Source organism: Schistocerca cancellata, chromosome 5 (genome assembly GCF_023864275.1).
Source record: "Schistocerca cancellata isolate TAMUIC-IGC-003103 chromosome 5, iqSchCanc2.1, whole genome shotgun sequence".
Classification (NCBI taxonomy): Eukaryota; Metazoa; Arthropoda; class Insecta; order Orthoptera; family Acrididae; genus Schistocerca; species Schistocerca cancellata.
Window position 1 is genome coordinate 522,623,469 of NC_064630.1, and position 24,621 is coordinate 522,648,089.

At 42.9% G+C, this 24,621-nt stretch overlaps 1 protein-coding gene across 1 annotated transcript in view; it reads right to left on the reverse strand.

The window, feature by feature from the left end:
* LOC126188648 (brachyurin-like) overlaps positions 1-24,621 on the reverse strand; it is a 110,961-nt gene that overhangs the window by 16,321 nt on the left and 70,019 nt on the right. The window contains exon 6 of the mRNA XM_049930250.1: positions 19,196-19,342. Within this exon, the coding sequence (XP_049786207.1) occupies positions 19,196-19,342 (147 nt within the window). The remainder of the gene's footprint in view (positions 1-19,195; positions 19,343-24,621) is intronic.

A 24,621-nucleotide genomic window follows, 5' to 3' on the forward strand; every position in this document is an offset into this window, starting at 1 on the left:
AACATTTTGTTGTAGGAAAACTTAAAGGCATGACGTATCACCGTTCCAGAAGTGAGCCATCACATAAACACAGTACAAAACGAAGATCGCTAACCACCTTCAAATGTAAAAATGGCTTTTAGTGTCAGGAGTACCCGAAGAGATGTTCGGCTCGCCTTCGAAGCAGCTCTTTTCGTTGAAGCAGAGAGTCTACATCTTTAAGGAATTGGGATCTGTTAGGAGGGAAAGGAATTCGGAAGGAATTGGCCGCGGCCTATAGTAAGGGGCCAACCCCGGCATTTGCCTAAACTGAAAACGGGAAATCGCAGACAACCATATTCATGATTCACGGCAGATGGATTCCAAAGACCTCCCCTCCCGAATCCACGGATTGGTAGCTGAGAACCTCAAGGCACAGAGCTGCCCCGGTCGGTGGAGAATGTGAAAATGGTTGTTGTACATTGTTTTTAAATAAAATAAAATGAATCACACAAATTATATGTTTCTACTTTGATTGTGCCTGTTTCGTCTTTCGACAGTGCATGAATGCCTGCATTTTAAGATTAAGTGTGCAGGGAATTCATGGCTTTAGTTATTGAAGCATTAGAATAGCGTAAATAGATTTTGGAAGAAAAGGGTGGGAGCAGGGTGCAGTCGGTTCTAACGAATCTAAGTAGCCCTCTGAAAAAATCTTTTAGAAAAGAACAAATTATAGAATGTGGTGTCATCACATGCCCCATCTGCTCTCCGCAAAGCTCTCTCCGTCTTCCATATAGGAACCAGTTTTCATAATTGAGTACCGTTCGGGTGACCAGATTTGGGCTAATAATGAAAGAGTTTTGTGAATCTTTGTAAAGAAATGCAACCATTGCCGTTTGGGAGATTTTTTTTTTGATCAGTACCACTTCTGGGTGACACAGAGCAGTCCTAGCGTATTTTTATATACTGAGTTTAGTTTAATGTTATTTGAAATGATTCTTATCGCTTCGCTGCCTTGTGAAATACTGAAAAATTTCAACGCCTAAGTTCTACCAGTCTCCATGCAACTATTCCAGTGCTAACATTAAACTGCTACAGGTGAGTAATTAGGATATTGTAGCAGTGTGTACATGTTTTTAACTTACAATAACGCCAGTGGACGAATCAAAATAGGTTTCTCTTCTTTCTTTTTACAGTCTTATCCGTAATTAGAAACTATGGGAATAGAACACAGCAAAAACAATCATAAACGGCAGCACCTACATTAAATTAAACTGCAAGTAAGAACTGAACTGATTACCAAAAGGAAAACTAAACTCTAGTAAGGCGAAGAACGAACAGTAGTAGGTCTTGGCTAAATTAGGGATAGGAGAAAGCCAACAGTGTTAGCAATATATCGATAGTTTAAATCTAACGATCACTTCGGTGACTATCGAAGGTACTTGTTCCTTTTTCGTCGTATGATTCAAAATCAAAATATGCGCGGTGATCAAAACAGTTTCCGTTCGATAGCCGTACGGTCCTGAATCAGTATGCCGCTCAGGCGAAATCGACGTGGACATTGAGGTAATCACCCAACCGACGCACCAGATCGAAGACCCTCTTTTGGTAAAACACCGTGTCCAGCTGCGTGAGCAACTCCGCAATGGCCTCCTGCACACCCTTGTCCGACAGAAACATCGACCCTACAAGGTCTTTTTTAAGGGATCGAAAGCGTGATAATCGAATGGAGAGAGATCAGGACTGTAGTGTAGGTGCTCCAGTGTCCCCTACTTGAGATGGCGCAACTTATGCATCATGACATTAGCGACTTGAGAACGTGCATTGTCATGAAGCAGCAGTACCCCTTGTCGCATCATTCCAGAATGTTTTTCGACAGACGTGCTGCCGTATACACATTCATTCTCCGATGCATGCCTTGCAGTATCTGTCCTTCAACAGCAAAGAAGCCAATAAGAGCACGTTGGTCGTATTTGGACGTATTTGGTAATAACATCGACATAGTTTACGTTTCCGCATTTATGGCAAACACGTCGGAAAAACACAAACGACAGACTAATCCGTTGCAACATGCCGGCGCTTACATAACCGTATGGAAGTTGTGCTACGTTTCATATACGCCGCAGCGACGCTGTCAAACGGAAAATTTTTGATCTCCCCTTACATCTTTCAATTTAATTACGCGGCAACTTGGTCTGGTGTAATTCCTGTAGACGGTATTTATCTTTCTACTAATTAAATATGCTTCTAAATCCTTACATTTGTTCTTCAGCCATTCCTAATTGGCCGTTTAGCACTTCCTGTCAATGTCGTTATTTTACACGTTTGTATTCCGTTTGATCTACCTTATTTGTTGCATTTTTACATTTTCTCCTGTTCGTCGATTACAGTCAATATCTCTTGTGTTATCCAAGGATTTCTACGAGTCCTTGTCTTTTTACCTACTAGTTCTTCTGCTACCTTGACTATTTCATCTCTCAAAGCTACCCTTCCTTCTTCTACTGTACTCCTGTCGCCTGTTCTTGTCAGTCGTTCCCTAATGCTCCCTCTGAAACTGTCTACAACCTCCAGTTTTTTGACTTTATCCAGGTCCCATCTCCCGAAATTCCTTCTTTTTGCAGTTCCTTCGGTTTTAATCTGCAGTTCATAACCAATAAATAGCAGCGAGAGTCCACATCTGCCCCTGGAAGTGTTACGTGCTTCCTAAATCTCTGTCTTACCATTATATAATCAGTCTGAAGCCTTCCGGTGTCTCCAGATCTCTTCCACATATACATCCCTCTTTTATGATTCTTAAATCAAGTGTTAGCGAAGATTAAACTAATTAAACTCTACCAGGCGACTTACTCTTTCATTCCTTTCCTCCAGCCCATATTAACCTATCATTTTTCGTTCTCTTCCTCTTCCTACTATCGAAGTCAAGCTCCTATCACTATGACAGTTTCCTCTCCTTCAACAATAGGCTCGCGATAATACGACAATTACTGGGCCGAGGAGGTTTCGAGTTATCAAAACTGTAGCAGTACCAAAGGTAGATTTTTTAAAAATTGAATTTAGAGTTCTATGGCTAGAAAATTGAAGTTGTTTTGTATAAATACTGAGTATGTGGTCTACGTACTATAGTACGCCTATTGTTACAATACATATTGATTACCTGCATACGTATTTTACGGCCACTGAGGTTATAAAAATACATATGTACATATAAGACAAATTTATTACTTGTGTTAGTATGTATTACAAGTGGATACAAATACATACATAAAATGTACATACATACATGCTAATGTATACAAATAGCGTATTTATCGCTTAAGAAAATCTGTTATTGTATCTTTCGTAAATAGTACGTCATGGCTATATCTTGTGTGTCATTCCCATAGTCGAGTTCCCTCTCTTCACCAACGTACTGAAGTGTTGTCAGCCGCCGAAACCTCACCGGACTGCCGTGGCCGCCACAGTCGGGTCGTTGTCTACAACATGAGCAATAACTTCGTGGATTATCTACTATTCTGTCACTTCAGGACCAAGGTTATCTTGTAACACCCATCTTCTAGATTTTTCTACATCTTATTGCGGACTATTTCATCACAAAGTGTAAGCGCAGCCTTGGTAATTTCCTTATTACAATTAGATTTGTTATCTCTGTCGTCTTTCTGTGGAAGGAGTGGATTTCCTGGTCAAAGATTTTCCCAATATCTTATCAGAGTTAAATGCTTCTCTTGGCGCTGCATTGATAATGGGCTTCTTGAAGTTAAATTTTTGCGGGACTGATGAGATGTTTGCGTCAGGTTGGCTGATGATATCAATCAGCACGCGCTTTTTGTAATGTGCTTTCAATGTTTTGATAACATTTTGATCCATCGGTTGAACCAGTGCAGTCGTAATTTTTGCGAAATACAAAGCCTCTGTGTAATCAACCTCCTCCTTAACTCTAAATTCTTCCTTGTCCGTGTGTCCATGAGCATTATCTAATGAGAAAAGGGTCTTCAAATGGCAGATTTTTTTTCTCTTTAAGTGTCCTTAGACTTTTTGTGCAAAATGGTTGGAAAACCAGCATGAATAAACTTCTTTAGTAACCCATGCTTGGCTTTCGATTTTGTACGTCACTGGAAGAGGTTCCACTTTCATGTTTATAAATACCCACAGCTAAGAGTTTTAACATATGGCTTCCAGCGGCATTTGCGCACACCATTAACGTGATACACTCTCTGAGATTTTATTTAAACTTCTTTTTGGGAATTATACAATTGTTCGGGAACAAGGCCTCGTCCGTCGATTTCGGCGTTCAACTCTCGAATGAACTGAGAAACCTCAGTCTCATCAGCTGATAGTTTTTATCCGCTCATCTGCAAGAAAAGAATCCCACGCTGCTTCTTAAAGTTTTCAAACCAAGCATCGCTAGCACGAAAAACAGCTTTGTTGGTCAATTCACGATAAAAGAGCTGGGCCTTCTGTTGTAAAATATATCCCGAAATAGGGATATGCCTGTTTCTTTGTTGTTTAATCCAAACGTACAGAGCTTCCTCAAACTGAGATTATTCACTCATGCAAGGGGTTTTTCCTTTAGAGCCATCTTCTACAATTTCTATAAACGGTCCTACTTTAACCCTATTTTTTACGATGTCGTAAACGATAGATCACCTGATATCAGAACGTTTATAACTGGAAGTTGGAAATTCACAACGGTCGTACCACCATTTATCCATAAGAGTTAAAGTTTTGTGCTATCGTTCAGCGTTTCCACTTTAGCTCACCGTCACACAGCGCTTTTCAACACAAAAATTAAAACAGAACAATTAATTCACGTAGCAGAATTCAGATTCACTAATAACATGAAAGAAACATCCTAAATAACACGTTTTACACTGGGTGAGGCAAGGGGCAGGGAGCAGAGGGGAAGAGTCGCCAGTTGCGACAAGTGTGTGCCCCTCTTTGTCTGGAGCAAGTGCATTGCTGACCCCCGTCGCGGCGTCGGATTGTCAAGCGTTTAGGACTGTCGAATGTCTGATTATTGCGAGTCTACTGTAATTTCTTTTATCTGGTTATCCATTTCTTCAATCTCTTCATCATTTGCGGAGATAGTTGGCATATGAACTTGTACTACTGTGGTACATGTGGGCTTCGTGTTATCTTGGCTACAGTAATTCGTTCACTATGCTGTCCGTAGTAGATAAACCACAATACTATTTTCTTATTATTAAACCTGTTCCCACATTACCCCCATTTTAATCTATATTTACAACCCTGTATTCACCTGACCAGAAGTCCTGTTTGTCCTGCCACCAAAATTCACAAGTTCCCAAAATATCTAACTTTAACCGATCCATTTCACTTTTTAAATTTTATAATCTACCTGCCCTATTAAGGGATCTAACATTCCACTGTCCGACCCGTAGAATGCCAGTTTTGTTTCTCCTGATGACGACATCCTCCAGAGTAGTCCCCACATTGAGCTCCGAATGAGGGACTATTTGCCTCCGGAATATTTTACGCAAGAGGTTGCCAATATCATTTAACCATACAGTAGAGCTGCATGCCCTCGGGAAAAATTACGGCTGTAGTTTCCCCTTGCTTTCAGCCGTTCGCAGCACCAGCACTGCAAGGCCACTTTGGTTGATGTTTCAAGGCCAGACTGATACCCCTGCAAGTACTGAAAAGGCTGCTGCCTCTCTTCAGGAACCATACGTTGGTCTGGACTCTCAACAGGTACCCCTCCGTTGGAGTTGGTCCTACTGTACGACTGCTATCTGTATCGTTGAGGCACGCAAGCCTCTTCACCGATGGCAAGTTCCGTGGTTCATGGAGAGCTCGTGCTGTAGTAGTATGCCGCCCTCGACGAAATCATCGTGCACAACGTTGAAATTATTAAATGCTTATTGTCAATGTAATTCATATACACGAGGGCGTGCTGAAAAGTAATGCATCGAAATTTTTCATGTAGAACTCTTAAAGCTTTTTAAATAAAACAACATCCTGCATCTTTGTTTTTCATGTATATTTATTTAGTTCTCATCATAGTCATCCTGGAGATAAACACATTTCTTCCAACGATAGACCAATTTGTTGATATCGTCACTGTAGAATGCTTGACGATGTTGACAGAGCCACAACCACTCCTACGTTTACAAAGCTTCATCACTATGAAAGTGAATTACTCGAAGATGTTGTTTAAGTTCTGGAAACAGACGCATATCGGATGAGGCCAAGTAGGGACTGTCTAGAGGATGATAGACGGCACTGAACCAAAGGTCTCGGATTGCTGAAGATGTCACAGCGTGTCCTGGCATTTCATGGTGAAGGGAGTGTGCTCCATGTGTGGAAGAATTTTCAGGCACCGACACGCCTCACACACAGACATGTTCCGAGACAAAATTCGGAACCCCTTAGCAGCAGCGAAGCCGCACGAAGGCGGAGGGTAGGGGGTGGGAGTTGGGCGCTGGTAGCGGTACAGATAACCCGCTCTTCAGCCAGTAGAACGTAATACTAACACAGATGCTAAAAATAGAGAAACAAGAAGACACATGTACTATGAGTTTAAAAGTAATTGAAAACGGAGCAACGTGCACTTTCACTATAACTGGTAAAGTACCAGCCCTGGGATGGTGGATACTAGAGGAAAAGAAGGGGTCGGGGGGTGGGGGGGATAGAGGGAAATATAGGCGTGGTGGTGATGAGAAAGGCGAACTGGGAAGAAGTTGTGACAAAGACAGGGATGGCTGCAGGGGACAAGTAGAGCTGTAGATTGGAGAGTAAAAAGTGGCGGGGGCGGCAGGGAAGAGGAAAAGGATGAGATGCGGTAGGGGGAGAGGAGGAGTAGGTAGCCGTTGGGAGGGTAGACAGTTTAGGATGGGTTGGTAGGAAGGGTATATGTCAGGGAGAGGGACACAGTTGAGATTTGTTTGGGAGAGGATGTGGAGGGTGTGCAGGTGATGAGTGGCTGGAATGTGTAAGTAGAGGCGTGGCAGCACACTAGGATTGGAAATTAGAGGGGACACAATAGGACTGTCGGAGTCCAACTTACGGATGGTGTAGGGTATTGAGAGGTGTTCAATATGAGTGGGGAGAGGTGGGAATTTGATGAGTTGGTAATGGATCCTCGTTCGGGAGGGTGCGTGAAAGTCGACTGAGAAATATGTATGACATGTAATACCTCAACCGATATCAAGAACAGAATAAAAAATTCAGAGGCATTACTTTTCAGCACACCCTCGTTCTTAAGAAGTCACGTGTAGTCTACGAAAACATCTCTTTCGGTTCAACCATTTCAGCCGCAATCATAAGATGTATTGAACTTAATCAGTTGCTATGAGCGTTTTGGAAGGAGCAGTTGCGCCAAAATTTCTTGAAAGGCAGAAAAGTAATTACCTGCCTCTTATCTGTGACTGCTACAAGTTGTGCCAGTGAGAAAGCAGTCCAAGAGATCTCATATTAGCCTACCAATGCAGGTCGTGCTGTCCTGTCACAGACCATTTCACACAATGTCACCTCCATGAAACTGATTTCTCTGAATTTTGAAGATTTTTTCTGCTTATGCTCATAATTACAGTCGACCGAAATAGTGGTGTGTGGCTTTTGCTTCACGTTTCGTGCCATGTCTAGGTAGAGAAAGGGCTCTCTGTTCTTCAAAAGGGATCCCACAAAGTTAGAATGGGATAAAGGAGTTCAGTTGAAAATATTTGGAAGTGGATTATTACATACGGAACACTCGTAGCAACCAAAAGAGATAAACTTTGATCCCTGGCGGGAGATTAGTATCTAATTTAATTTGTGGCAGGGAAAATATAATCCCAGACCATAGTACACTGGTAAGCAAAACTTAAGAACGAAATAAATTATCGCCTGTTCTGTCACTGCCAAGTAACATTTTCGAAGAAACTTGGACCATGTATAGAAAGTACTGCTGCAATACATCATATACGAGGGTTGGAACTTAAACAGTGGCAACTATTTATCCACAACCAGTACAAAACAGTTACATGTTTGTACCTGTTACTGTCTTTCAAAGTAGTCACCAGTGTTGTGTAGAGCCCGTTGCCAGCGATGTGGAAGGCGTCGTATACCGTTAGCAGAGCCTGTTCTATTGATGGTGCGAATGGAGCGGTCTAAAGTTATGGTGATTCTCGTGATGGTGTTATCCTTATGTAACTCTTTTGTATCGGTTGTGAATAAATAGTTGCCACTATTTAAATTACAACTCTCGTACACTGAAGAGCCGAAGAAACTGCTACAACTGCCTAATATCGTGTAAGGCCCCGCGAGTACGCCGAAGTGCCGCAACACGACGTGGAATTGACTCTACTAATTTCTGAAGTAGTGCTGGAAGAAATTGACACCATTAATTCTGCAGGGACGTCCATAAATCTCTTCTGAACAGCACGTTGCAAGGCATCCAAGATATGTTCAATAATATTCATGTCTGAGGAGTCTGGTGGCCAGCGGAAATGTTTAAACACAGACGAGTGCTCTGGGAGCGACTCTTTAGCAATTCTGTACGTGTGCGCTGTCGCATTGTCCTGCTGGAATTGCCCAAGTTCGTCGAAACACACAATGGACATGAATGGATGCAGGTGATCAGACAGGATGCTTACGAACTGTCACCTCTCAGAGTCGTATCTAGACGTATCAGGCGTCCCATATAACTGCAACTCTACACGCCCCACACCATTACAGACCTCAACAAGCTTGAAAAGTCCCCTGCTGATATGCAGAGTTCATGGATTCATGAGGTTGTCTCCATACCCCTTCACGTCCATCCACTCCATACAATTTAGAACAAGACTCGTCCGACCAGGCAATATGTTTCCAGTCATCAACAGTCCAGTGTCGGTGTTGACAGGCCCAGGCGAGGTGTAAAGCTTTGTGCCATGCAAACATCAAGGGTACGCGAGCGGTCCTTCGGCTCCAAAAGCCCATATCGATGATGTTTCGTTGAGTGGTTCGGCCGGTGACACTTGTTGATGGCTTAGCATTGAAATATGCAGCAATTTCCGGAAGGATTGCACTTCTGTTGCTGAACGGTTCTCTTCAGTCGTCGTTGGTCCCGTTCATCCAGGATCTTTTTCCGGTCGCAGCGATGTCGGAGACTGGATGTTTTACCGGGTTCCTGATATCCACGGTACACTCGTGAAATGGTCGTACTGGAAAATCGCCACTTCATCGCTACCTCGGAGATGCTGTGCCCCATCGCTCATGTGCCGGCTATAACACCACGTTCAAACTCACTTAGATCTTGATAACTTGCCGTTGTATCAGCATTAACCGATCTAACCACTTTTACAGACACTTGTTGTCTTATATAGGGATTGCCGACCGCAGCGCCGTATTATGGCTGTTTAAATAGTTCTGTATTTGAATACGCATGCCTATACCAGTTTCTTTGGCTCTTCGTTGTAGTACAGTACAGAATGTAACTGGGAGAAAGACACAACGAGACGAACAGAAATGAGACTTTCATTCATAAATTCACCGCTATTTATGATAATCCTCTGGGTATTACAGAAGGCGGGACGTGATTCACTCCAGGATGTATGACGGCCATGGACGGGAATCCATGCTTTGCTATGTGTTCCCACGGTGGCGACAAGGTTGGTGAAGAGTCCTTGCGGTAGCGCGTTTCATTTCTGAACCAGCGCTGATGACGATTGCTGTAAGGTCGTTGGTATATGTGGAGGTGCTCCAATAGGTCTCCTCAACGGGCCCCACGCGTACCCGATGGGATTTAAGTTGGGGGAACGGACAGGTCAGTCCATTCGCCGAATACCCTCTCGTTATAAGAGCTCCTCCACCAGCGTTGTTCTATGGAGACGCGCGTTGTCATCCATAAATATGAAGTCGGCGCCGAATACACCACTGAGAAGACGCTCGTATAGAAAAGAGTACAGTGTTATAATAATGTTGACCAGTGGGTGTACCGCGTTCAAAAATTTTGCGGTCGGTTCCCCTATGCAACATAATGCCTCTCCAGACCTGGGCCGCTGAAACCTTAAGGTTCGACATCGTTGCTGGGTACATTACATCCAGAACCATTTCGGAGACTGACTCTGCTCTCATCCGAGAAGAGCACGTGACACCACTCCTCGTTGGTCTAGTCCCTACGCTCTTGCTCCATCCCCTTCTGTGCCGCCAATGTGCGGGTCTCAATGGAACACAACGTGCCGGTTATCGGTTAGAGATACTAACCCCAGCAATCGCCGCGCCATTGTGGAGAGTGAGGTATCGTGCCTTGCAATCCTTTTCAGTGTGACAGCAATGACACCCGCTGATTGACGTGGGTTGCTCCTTGTCTTTCGCACAAGACAGCGGTCGTCTGCTACTGTATTTGACCTTAGTTTCTCGTCTGGGTAGCAGTATCTGTGGTTCGGAACGCTGTGGGTAATACGAAATTCCTATGCGACACTCGTTTGGGTTGGGTTGTTTTGTGGGAAGAGACCAAACAGCGAGGTCTTCGGTCTCATCGGATTAGGTAAGGATGGGGAAGGAAGTCGGCCGTGCCGTTTCAAAGGAACCATCCCGGCATTTGCCTGGAGCGATTTAGGGAAATCACAGAAAACCTAAATCAGGATGGGCGGACGCGGGATTGAACCGTCGACCTCCCGAACGCGAGTCCAGTGTGCTAACCACTGCGCCACCTCGCTCGGTGCGACACTCGTCACACTCCGTCCTTATTCTAGTTTCTCGATGATTCATCCCGGTGCGAAGTCATTCAGGAGGTGTCTACGACCCTACGGTCGTGAAGAACACCAACACAGTGCACCATAACTTCTCATTGATTTACACACAGTCTCCTTCTGCTGTCTCGGGCTATGGAGCCAGTTCCATTTGGCGCTGAGGTCACGCGCTGACCTCCCACCATGTGACTTCCAGCTTTCTTTGTGTTACTGGGAGGCCTCTGGCAACATGCTACCGCATTTTCATTTGTTACCAAAGAGTTGTTAAAGTGTCATGCTATTTGATTTATCTCGTCCTTATGTTTTCAGTGCACTTTACATAGGCCTAGTGTCGGGACGTGTATTCCTAATGATTACTCTACTTGCCTTTCATTCCCTAGCGCAATTGGCAGCGTCTCTTGTACAGTTCTCGGTTCTCACCCAACAGATCTCTGGAGGCTGGAAATGTGACAAATGGATATAAAATTGGAAACGTTTCTGAGGAGAATTGTTACCAATTTCCGTGTTTACTTGATAAACATGGGAAATACAGATCAGAACTAGGAAGCGAGCGGTTTGCGTGTTGTGGGTTGGGGCGACTGCAGATATTTTAGCCAAGATTAGTGATGATATTTTTCCACACAATAGCTGGATGCTTATTATTGTATTTGTATTTGTTAACGTTTCTCAAAGGGTACCTACGTCTTGTATTATAGTGTATGGAGCTAGTGGTGTGCCGGAGAATCAGTAGTAAACGTAAGTGACAGAGAAATACACTTGTGGGCGTCAGTAATGTCATGGAGTTATGAGAAAACCTCTGTTCTGTTTTGAACCCGTCTGATATACATAACTCGTATATAACGAGTCAAGTTGTAGGTATCACAAAAACAAATCGAATGGGAAATGTGGTCATACGCAGCAGTTAAACAGGTGGAACTTACCAGTGAAAATGGTCGATCACAAAGAGATATGCAGGCCCACATGCAGAGATAACTAAATTCCGTCCGAAGAGGCCTTGAATGGCCCAGCGGTACCGACATGCCGCCGTGTCATCCTATCCCGCAGGCGTCACTGGATGTGGATATGAAGGGGCATGTGGTCAGCACACCGAACTCCCGGCCGTGTATCGGTTTACGAGACCGGAGCCGCTACTTCTCAGTCAAGTAGCTCCTCCGTTTGCCTCACAAGGGCTGAGTGAGTGCACCCCGCTTGCCAACAGCGCTCGGAAGACCGGATAGTCACGCAGTCCGACAGCGCTTAACTTCGGCGATCTGAACGGGAACCTGTGTTACCACTGCGGCAACGCCAAAATATTACCTAGAATGTGCTCGCTTGTCATCCAGAAGGAAGAAGAAATGTTGGGAGACCAAACAGAAGAAGGGGATTATGATTTAACGTTCCTTCGACGATGAGATCTTTATTGACTAAGCACATGTTAGGACGGGGAAAGAAATTTTAGGTCGAAAATACATGTAGAACTGAAGCCTTAAATGGATGCAGGCATAATGCTAGGTGGAAGAAAAGTAGTTTTTGCCTGTATTTTATGTCCTGTATATATGTGCTAATGATGCAATTCAACGCTTCTCGATGTTCTCATTTCCTCTGTTTTGCACAGTATTAATCGTTACCAAAACTTTGGAATCCTGAACGGTTGTAGATACAGAACAGGAAAGCGTCTATAAAGTACTCAGCTATATGTAGCCATGAAAATGGCTTAACTCTCCAAGAGAAGAGGACACCTCGCTTCATTCGACGCAAATCAACGATGAAATCGACATCGTCGAGGAGAAGTTCGATTTACTTCACATGCCACAAGAAGACTAAGACTTGGATGACGACGTTTCCTCTCAGGGATCAGTTTCCACGAAACGCAGAAATGCATTAAAAAATAAATTCTAAGTGAATGTAAATACAGGATAACAATTGTTTAAAGCATGTTATTAAAACATTCTTCTCAATTTTATACTGTAACTGAAGTATTTTCCATTATTAAAACCTTTGTTTTTCATTTTTAAAACCGTATATTATCATCTTTTCCTGGATTGGTAATTAATTAGTTTTGATACACAGAGCTAACAACCCAGATATCTAGGTATCTAACTAAAATGTCCTTAAATTTGAATATTTGGATGAATATGGATGATTTTACATTAAAAAGTAATTTGAGTTTACGGAAAGCTCTTAGCATGAATGAGTGAGTGAGTTCATTTTGAAATTCAGAAACACTTATTACGCAAAATTTAAAGCTCTGCAAATTTTATTCGTGACACTTCTCATTTGGAGTAGCGACTTTTGAGTTAGACGCACTGGAACATAAGCATAACTCACTTTTCCGCCAAGCTGATAAAAAGAGCCGATATTTGACGATCGATTGCGGCTAAACGGGTGAACTGATTTTAACTGTTACATGGGTCGTACTACGCGAAATTATGCTCTTTCATTTTGGTGTTATGGAAATCTAAGGGTGTATCGTTTTCGAGGCGAAAACTGAAAAGAATCAAAACATTTCGTTATTTTTGGGCCCCCAGGAGTTTAGCAAAACCCAGACTCATTTAACTCTTATTTGTGATGCCTAACGTAGATTAAAATTGTCCCCTGCTGTGTATATTTATTGGCCAGATTTTAAGATTTTGCTTTCACCTCACATCTGCCAATTACCGTTGTCTACCATTTTTTCACACACAGTGCTGCCTTTCATACTCTTTTTTTCGGGGGAGTTAACTGATTTTCAAATATTTAAGCGCATATTCTATGTAATTGGGTTACCTCTGTTTCCTCTAAAACTGATATGAGTCTTGACCTCTGTATTTATTAATTTCGTATTACCTGCACGTTTCTGCCTTCCTCCATCTCCCAAGGCTCGAAATATCTATAACACATTATCAGTCTTAACTTCTGAGTTTGCACTTAAAAGATCATCAAGTAATTTAGACGAGATACTTTATATCCATGTTTGACAGTTTCGTTTTACCAAAGAATATGTCATAGATATTTCCAAGCCTATGAGAATGGCCTAAGGACGAACCACTTAAGGAAGTATCTAATAAATAGAGTGGTCAAGACTAATATCAATTATTAAGTGCTTTAAAAATAGCCGCAACATCTCACAAAGCGTTTATGCACTTTGTAACCTCTGTGTATTTCGCAGTTATAGTGCTTCCTAAATTGAACAACTTCTTTCTGTTGTTGTTCATTAATTTTTTTTCGTTTTGATAACTTTAAAATGAATTACTTTATAAAGCACGCTAATCAGATCGTAAGATATAATTTTTCATGTCTTTTTTCGAGAAGTCTCATTGATTAGAAAATAATGCACTGATTTACACCTGTTCGGTCGTTTCCTTCTTTAGTGTGGGACACAAAATTTTATCTTCTGTTTCTTCTATTTCTTCTTTATCCCTCTGTGTTCGTATTTTACCGAAGATCATGGGAAGTCGCTGGTTTTAGGTTCAGAATTAGTATATTTCTATGGATGAAATACCTATAGATATAACGTTTACCTAACGTAACACACGAGTGACAGAGATTGTGAACCCTATGTTTGTAAACAGTAATGTTTTCCCTAAGCGTGATTCCGTGCTGCCTGCGTATTGGTTCGCTAGTTGGATAAAAAAGATCCGTTCTGTTTGTCTATGCTTTTGTGAAAAGAGTACGTGCAACACCCAAACCGGGCAGTGTACATGTGCAAAGGTCGGTTGTATAAATATGATCTAGACTGTCCTAATCACCTACTGACCAATCTAGCTCTATACGCGAAGTGCTGTAAGGACACGTTGCCTGACTCGGAAAGTCGGACTCACAAACAGTTATAATGAATTTATTTCCTTCTGTGGCTTGCTACTTTCTGAATGACCACGCTTCTTTCCGACTGTTGGGTCCTCTTTGCGATAGTTTGCCACTATAACAACATAGACTATTGGTTTTCATTTTATGTAAATAGACTGAAGCGGCGAGTGAAAGCTTGTACTTACGCCGGGAATCTAACCCAGGACTCCTGCTTACTAGGCAGCTCCGTTAGCCACTAAGCCACCCTGGCACAGCATTTCACACAGCCGCACGGAATACCCTGGCACAGCTCCCACCTCGATCCAAATTCTCAGCGGCACCCTAGTGTACTTTAAATTCCCCCCTACAAACGAACAGAATTTCCAAGGCTCTCCATGTTCTGGAATAACACCTCAGCATAGACTGTAAATGAGGGATCCAGTCTGAAACTCAGGTGCACGTACTTATAAAAAAGAAGTGACACAATTTCAGAGACCTTAATGGTCTTACACAGATATGATTTTGTGTGTAGAGACTGAAGTGGCGAGTGAGAATTTGTAACAAGCCCGGACTTGTAGCTTGCGTCTCCTGGTTACTTGGAAGGTATGTTAGCCACTAAGGCACCTAGGAACAGCGGTTTACACAACTACACGGATTACCCTGGCACACCTCCCACCTTCATTCAAATTCTCAGCGGCACCCCAGTCTTATTTAAATTCCCCAAGGTAATCCGTGCAGCTGTGTGAACCGCTGTGCCAAGAAGGCTTTTTTTTTAATCTCATTTTGTTCGATTTTGTTCGTTGCATCTGCTCAGGGCGGACGTCGTAAGACACCCTTTTGAGTTCGTTGTTGATCGACTAACTCAGTTTTTTTTATTACAGAGGGAGCTAACCATCTGACCGAACACGTTGAGCTACCGTGCCGGCAAGGCTTAGTGGCTAACGGACCTGCCTAGTAAGTAGGAGTCCTGGGTTAGATTACCTGCTGTGCTGCCTTGATACAAATTTTCAATCGTCTCTTCAGTGCACATACATAAAATCATATCTATATGAGACCAGTTATGTCTGTGAAAATTTGTCATTTCATTTATATACGATTGTATTTAATTCCATTTCCGATGATCAAATGTTGAATCTGATTAGTTTTTTTCTTCTATAATGTGTGCCAGATAATGTTTTCATTATCATATGTAGTAAAGTAGCCATCAGTCCAAAGACTGTTTTGAAGACCACGGTGCGTCACTTAGTATGGTCCTGTTGGATGTGATGCCATATGCCGTTGCCTTCCTCTGACCTTTGAAATGACTTACCCAGTCAGCTGTAGAAGGATCTGGAGACCTTTAGATTTGTAGTATGGCCCTTTGCTCCGTTATTTTGGCTTTCCATCTCTTCTTATAACTCTTCCTTGCTCTCTCCAATTAATAAATTCGTTGGCGAGTTTCTGTGCAACGAGATAATAAGCTTAGTGCATCGTCGGATCTCTGAATATATATCTGTCATTAGACGTGAAAGATAAAACTTCTGAAATATAATGCCATCTTCTACTGCAGAGAGAAGAAGCAAAACTGAATCTGATATTTCGTCTTCAAGACATTGCTCAAATGTATAATGGTTTGGAGATGTGGTAAAGAAGTAATGGCACGCGCCCTCTCATGGAAAAGACAGTAAAATATACGTTCATTGAAGTCTGACATATTTGCAATAAAATGAAATAAAATTGCGCTCATTCTAAAAACAAAGTCTATAAAGTACTCAGCTATATGTAGCCATGAAAATGGCTTAACTCTCCAAGAGAAGAGGACACCTCGCTTCATTCGACGCAAATCAACGATGAAATCGACATCGTCGAGGAGAAGTTCGATTTACTTCACATGCCACAAGAAGACTAAGACTTGGATGACGACGTTTCCTTACAAAACTGGCAGGGAAGGAATGCACAAGAAAATTCTGCTTTTTCTCCTTACGTTACGAATAGTCATATCTGGAACTAAAATATCACAAGAAAGGAAGGTAACATAAAGTTCTAGCGGAGACTTGAAATTTTCTGCTTGAAATAAAACTATATTAATTCTTCTTCTCCACGTTGGGATACTATAAAGACTACCAATCAGTCGTAAGTCATAGAATACTGACAATTGTTAGTCCGCATTTCTTTTTCCCTCTTATTTTCTGATGTTCATTTTCGAGGTACGCATACTTATCCCCGAATGCTGCACTGCCGTTCGTTGTTGTACGACTTGTAATGGGAATTGAGTGCATAATACTCTGAATAGGAAGCCGTGTCCGGAAACGTACCGTTTCCGTGTTACGGCCGTTTGCTACAGGATAGACATGATGGGAGGCGGGGTGGTTTCGTTGAATCGGCTGACGTCATCTGACGTCCATCCTATCTCTCTGATCTGGTTCAAGCCTTATTCACGTGTCTGTGAGTGTTTGAGCTACATGCTATAGCACACGTTTGCAGAATACACCGGCATGACTCTTCTGAATGGCGAAGCTCACAGTAATGGAAGAGTTGCTGCTCGCCTTTATCAAGATCGTTTTCCTCAACGTCTAACTCCCTCGAATACTATTTTAGCCACAAATACGTAACGGCTTCGAGGAAAGGTACCTTCTACGTCAGGTGTGACTGTTATGGTCCTAGGAGACGTCCCACAACCGAATTGGAAGAGGCCGTACTGCATCGCGTTGAAGAGAACCATCAACGAGTACACGAGCAATTTCTTTGGCTATTAATGAGTGGATCTGTACAACAAGTTATGTACTGGGTCAGGCCTAATCAATTACAAACACGTTTTGAAATTGTTGCAACACGGTAACGGTACATTTCAAGACATGTGTTCCAATTCAAGTTATGATCTACTCGCTCAACTCTACAACGGGAATTTCCGAGTACCCTGTATAACTCAAAGTGTGTCCAGTTATCCATGTTACTGCGTTATTCTTCATTCGTGGGTATCTCAATCTCTGACGATGAAGAAGATCTTATTTATTGATGCAATTGGGAGCTGTGCCATCTATTACCGGTATTGTGTGGAGGACGTATCTAAATATGGTCATGTGTTGCCGCATGTCAATCTATGAATGAAGGTATCTCTGAGTCAGCGAGTCACATTGCATGTATTGTATTTAAAAAGTGGCCCACACTCTTGCAGGAGTACGGGTAAAAATTAGGAAAAACTGCTATAAACGTATGTCTAGGAACAAATTCTTGCTGAGATACATACTATTCTGTCGTATGACAGCCATGGCTGTGTCGGTACTATACAAGATGTTCAACGTAGCCACAATACGTTCTTACACATCCCTCAATCTGTTCTCTCAAAGGAGCAAGAACTGGTTCCAACACATGTTGCTGTCTCTGGCTTTTGACGAACATAGGAAACACAATCCTGTACCGTGTCAGTGGGCGTGGAGTACATCAAAGCCTTTAAATTCCTCTAGACACAACTCTTAGGTATTAAATTGTCTTCCTGATAAGGCAGTGTTACCAAACAAAGCGCGTAATCGGATTCTCAGAAAATAGTTATCAACAATAGCTATTAATTTGGGCGGTTTATTGTATGTTTAACTAATTACGAACTTTACAATGTAGAATCAGGAGGGATTCATCATCTGTGGGATAAGCATAGGATATATAACCAAATTTATGCCAAGGAAACAGCCAAAATCCTGCCATAAAAAAAGAATAAGATAAACAAAGGAAAGAGAAGAGTTCGATGTTGGAAGACCAGAATTTATTGTATTATTTATGAGAACATTAGACGTCGAACAGACATTGGAACAACCGTTGGTAAAGAGTAAGTCTATGACTCATTCTGATGAAACCTTCATAGCAGTCACCTTACGTACCTGAGGGAATAAAAGATCACTCATTCCAGGATGACTGAAAGGGTCGTCGCTTCCGACAGAGAGCGTAGCTGCAGGATAGTTTCAAAACGGCGTCTGTAGGTCAAGTACGTTACAAGGAACGTGCCGTCATTGAATATCTCACTGCAGAGAAAGAAACTGTGGGGATTATTCACAAACGCTTGTGCAAAGTGCATGGAGCATCTGCTGTCGACAGAAGTACAGTTAGTCTCTGGGCACGGAGGGTGAGGTCATCAGAAGGCGGTTCGGCGGAGTTGCACGATTTGCAGCGGTCGGGGAGACCTTCCACGGCTTTCACACCTGACACACCTGATCTAACCTCCTCGGACTTCCACTTATTCGGGCCATTAAAGGATGCCATTCGTGTAAAACGTTTTGAGGACGATGAGGAGGTGATTCACACAGTGAAGCACAGGCTCCGCCACCAGGACAAGGATTGGTACCGACAGGGCATACACGCCGTTGTTTCGCCTTGGAAGAAGGCCATAGAACGGGAAGGAGATTACGTGCAAAAATAGGGTGTGTAGATGAAACACCATTCTTTCGTGTGTGTAATTCACATTATGTTCAATTAAGAACTGTTGAAGAAAAAAATGCGGTGCATTACTCTCTTGGCAGCCCTCGTAGTACACCGTCTTAGCCGTTGGGAATGCCAGTACACCGTCTTAGCTGTTATGCTAGTTGTCTCGAAAACAATTATACGAATGGTTTAATGTGAAACATTTCCATTACACCCTTGTTTTTTGTATTACATTCGGCTGCAATTAATAAGGTACACGAGACAATACCGACATTAATTAAATACGATTGTAGCTGCTTGAGTACGAAAAATATAAACATCAGTTTGTGAACCGTATAGGTCTCAGTTTTCTTAAATTCCCTCACATGCTAAAAATGACAAAGATTCAATTCAGAAATGCGATAAGAATGGGAATAAAAACTTTGACTACTCACGTTGCATTGGCCTTTGCCAGTGGTTCCTGCGCAAATGTTGTTCTCCCGCAAAACTCCGTAGTTTTCGTACGCTGCTTTACATTCCTCGTCCGACCATACTGGTATGTCAACCTTCCGCAGTTTATCTACGGTAGACGATGACGACGTCTGAAACACAAATCACAATAAACACTTTATGGCACTGAGCACTGTTTCACAGTGGACACTTTCCTCTAAAAGCACAATTCGTACTGCAGCCCAGTTTCTTTTTTCTTTCTTTACAGTAATACAGAACCTTATACCTACTGAGTTGTTACGTTCATCAATTTTGGATGTTTGGAAGTACCAGTATACTACAACCTGAATCGAATATGTTTACCTAGCGACTCTTCTTCTTCACACATTTGTATTTAGTGCTTTGGACCGGACCGTGACACGAATCTGTCACAAAAGTGTTTGAAGATACAGAGGTGCGACTTGGGAAACGTTGTTGAAGCTCTAAGTGGGATCGTTCTGGGACAGCATAATTGGCACTGCAGCTTCAGCCGCACCTCGCCCCCTCCCAGTCTCCCCTCCTCCGCTCTCCACACAACGTCAGTATTGATCCGGATAAAAATCCCAGTGTCGCACATGTTTTCAGCTTTTCTCATACAGTTACATCGTTCACTCCGCAAACAGAGTTTGGGGCTCTTCTCTTTGTGACTTAAATTTACAGTGCTGCTGATTTCTCAAATATCAACTCAGACCATGTGGTTAATAAGCTCCCTGGACAAAATATCAGTCACACGCTTAAGAGAGTTCACGGGTTGCTTAGGAGTCCTGTGGATGGTTTGGAACCGGTACCAGGTGACTATGGAACCGTGAACTGCCGACGTGAGTCATGGCAGTGGAGTGATATGGTTTGGGCCACATGGTTGTATGGAACCAGTGCAGTAAATTGGGTCGGCTTATAGACGTCACAGGTTGGCAGAAGGCAGCTACCGTGTGTGGACGTGCTATAGTAGAACAATGTGTATCTACAAAGGTCTTATACAGTCTTATAGACACTAAGAGAATGCTATAAATATTTGCAGAATGTACAGGGTTATTACAAATGATTGAAGCGATTTCACAGCTCTACAATAACTTTATTATTTGAGATATTTTCACAATGCTTTGCACACACATACAAAAACTCAAAAAGTTTTTTTAGCCCTTCACAAATGTTCGATATGTTCCCCTTTAGTATTTCGGCAGACATCAAGCCGATAATCAAGTTCCTCCCACACTCGGCGCAGCATGTCCCCATCAATGAGTTCGAAAGCATCGTTGATGCGAGCTCGCAGTTCTGGCACGTTTCTTGGAAGAGGAGGTTTAAACACTGAATCTTTCACATAACCCCACAGAAAGAAATCGCATAGGGTTAAGTCGGGAGAGCGTGGAGGCCATGACATGAATTGCTGATCATGATCTCCACCACGACCGATCCATCGGTTTTCAAATCTCCTGTTTAAGAAATGCCGAACATCATGATGGAAGTGCGGTGGAGCACCATCCTGTTGAAAGATGAAGTCGGCGCTGTCGGTCTCCAGTTGTGGCATGAGCCAATTTTCCGCGGGCTACGCGTGAAACTTGCCCGCACGCGTTCAACCGTTTCTTCACTCACTGCAGGCCGACCCGTTGATTTCCCGTTACAGAGGCATCCAGAAGCTTTAAACTGCGCATACCATCGCCGAATGGAGTTAGCAGTTGGTGGATCTTTGTTGAACTTCGTCCTGAAGTGTCGTTGCACTGTTATGACTGACTGATGTGAGTGCATTTCAAGCACGACATACGCTTTCTCGGCTCCTGTCACCATTTTGTCTCACTGCGCTCTCGAGCGCTCTGACGGCAGAAACCTGAAGTGCGGCTTCAGCCGAACAAAACTTTATGAGTTTTTCTACGTATCTGTACTGTGTCGTGACCATATGTCAATGAATGCAGCTACAGGGAATTTATGAAATCGCTTCAATCATTTGAAATAGCCCTGTATAAAATATAACCATACTAGAATGCAATGCCTAGAATGTCCAAAGGAACAGGCACTACGTCAACGACCGCCGTTACGAATTACATGAACTGTATTCGTAGTTGCGGATACGGACAACCATCAACTGTGCAATTGAAAGCTGACAAAGAAAATTAGTGCCGGACCGCGATTCGATCCTAGATTTCCTACTTGTCTCGGGCGGTCGCCTTAACATTTTGTTTACCTCATCTTGTTCCTTATTATTCCTAGCAATTGCTCGGAACGGACGTCCCTATGACACCCGTTGAAGTTCATTGTTGATCCATTTACGCAGTTTTTTTTTTATTACAAAGGCAACTAACTCTCTGACCGAACACGCTGAGCTACCGCGCAGGTATACCATTAGGCCGTTCTAGCACGCTTCACTGCCACACCCAAACTTCCACATGTTGTCAACTATGTGTTGTTCAGAAGTACGACGCAATGCGGCGACTACAGCCGTTATGAAATACAGAGCGGTCCAAAAAATGTATCCAATGTTTAAAAGTCCATAACTTGCAAACTAATTGACGGATTTGTCTCATTTTTGGTGAAAGTGTAGCTTAAAGTCCAACTTAAAGATATCACTGTAGGTGTTCGAAATGGTCACCATGAACATCCACACACAAACGATGCCGCCAAACTGCAGCACGAACTACTGGCTGCAACGTGTTCAGTTGGATACTTGCACATGAATGTACGATGGATTCTCGAAGTTCATCCAATGTGCGTGGCTTTTGTCGATAAACGACGTCCTTAAGTGTTACCCACAGGTAACAGTCCAGAGGAATTAGGTCTGGGGAACGTGGTGGATACTCCACAGCACCTCTACGACCTATCTCGGATGGCACGTAAAATGGATGTCTGAAGCTTCTGAAGGTACACCTCACCGGTAACTGTGCCATAAAAGAAGATTGGTCCAATCAAGCCCCGGTAAGACAACCCACACCACACATTTACTCCTGGCAAATTCACGGCTTTGTCTACATGGACGTTCGGATTTTCGGCGGCCCATTAGATGCAATTGTGGCGATTTACTGTACCACTGAGTTTAAACTGTGCCTCATCAGACCACACAATCATCTCTGCAAACTCTTCATCGATGCACACCATGTTAGTAAACCACTCGCAGTACTCCATTCTACGATCGGGGTCGTCCTCGTTCATTGCGTGTAGCAATCGGGGGATGTAGCACTTCCCCTTTGTTGTCTTCAAAATTCGCCGACCACTTGAGCGACTCACTCCAGTTTCACGGGCACACTGTCTCAGAGATTTCTGTGATGAGCGAGTGAATTGTTGTAACACGCGACAAAAGTTAGCTGGACTTGTTACTGTTACAGGTCGTCCAGATCGTTGTTTGTGTACATCTTTAACACAGTCTTCGGCTTCAAATTTGTCTCGAATGCGATGAAAAACCACTTCAAAACTGACTTCCTTTCATCGAATGTAAGCCTTACGCCAGCCATGTTTACTCGAGTAACTAGGCGCAACTAAGAACAAAACACTGACTGTCTGGCGACTGTCATCTGACAAAACAAAGAACGCAATACAACGCTTGTGTGGCGATTGCCGGAGCTACAAACTATTACACTCCCAAAGGTGAGACAACTCCGTCAATTAGTTTGCCAGTTATGGAGTTTTAAACAGTGGATATATTTTTTGGACCCCTCTGCACATAAAAGGTATTCGCAGTTGCGAATGTGGACAACCATCGGCTATATAATGGAATGACCGGAATGAAAATCTGTGTCTGAAGGAAGACTGCATAGCACTTCTGCACCACACAGGCACTGCAATATCGTATTTTGTCCGCCGACACCAGGCAAACGACTTTCGATTAAAATATCACCAATGTACAGGAATATACATAATTTAGGTATGAGTGCAGGTAGTAGACACATGGTTAACGACATGTGAAAATTTGGATCTGGCCGTGAAGAATTCTCGGATAAGCTTCTGGCAAGGCGACCGTGCGCGATAAGCGGGAAACGCAGATTCGATCACCGGTCCTGACACGAAATATCATTATCGTCACTCCATTATACAGCTGATGGTAGCCCATATTCGCAGCTGCAAATACATTTCATGTATTGTATAAAATTTGGATAACCGTTTGGATTTGATCCGAGAGACAATCGAGAAATCAGAGCCAGCTTCCGGAAAGACTCTCTTTTTAGTGCGCCTTCTGTCAGAAGCTGTCATATTCTTATCTTTGTACTACATAGAATAGTAATATATGCTTGATAGATACGATGCTTTTATTTAATATTATCATGTTTCCATGTCCTAACATTGATCTTTAAACACTTTTGCAGCTATTTTGTAACGGTGAGTGATGAATTAAGCTGGAGCTTACTAACATGTTGATGCTACTGATCGGGCGCTATTGCAGCAGTCTTAAATGCGTATAGCTTCGTCAATATAGGAACCTGCCTGCGTTTTTTCTAAGTTATTCCCACGAAGTTTGATACCTATTAAAGAATCACAGGATTGCAAAGCCCATAACATCATTCAAATAGCGATATTTCTTGTCATGGTCCTTCAAGACACTGTTAGCGAGCTAGCGATCACTGATTACGTCGGTTTCTCCCTTGGCTCATGTCATTATGATAATTCAGCTTTCTGTTGTTGCCAGTAATGTGTTACAAATAATGTCAAATATTCAGTCGGATAGAAGGAAGAAATATAGTGCCCATGATCATACCGTTTACGAAGTTTCACAATTTGTTGGTGTATCAAACCCTATTTCGTTGGTCTACAAGGAATAGTGTACCACTCTTAGCCACGTAACATGACGTAACAGAGATGGGCATGAGGAAATCTTACGTGACAGGGACAAGAGACGAGTGTCACATATTGCCAGTGAGGAATGGTTTCAAACTCGACACGAATTGCTACTGCCAGTGAATGCAGGTCCAACTTAACCTTTGACCGAGAGAGCGCTGCGAAGGGAACTACATGCAGTAGTCATTTGGAGTCGAGTACCTCGAAAACGATCAGCCATTCTAGAGGCACAGAAAGCTGCACATATTCAGTGAGACAAACAACACAGAAAGAGGACGGTATCAGGTTAGGACGTATAGTGACGTCCGACCAGTCACTATTTTCCCTCTTTTCAACAGATAAAAGGCTTCGAGTGCACCTACGTCCCAATGAGGCGTTTAAAGCGCAGCGTGTGGAAGGCGTATTTCATGCAAAAGGTGGTTCTGTGTTTTGTTGGTGTTTTTTGTACCATGACTTGGGACACTCAGATAGATTGCTGTGAACATGAACCAGCCTGTTTATGACAACATTTCATTCAGCGAAGATTGCCTTTTCTTCTACATCAGTATGAAGGGTACGCTGTGGAGAGAGTCGTCTTCCACGATGACAAACAGCAATCTTCGCAGGTCTGCAGGCTTACTTTTTTTGAGCTGGTGAA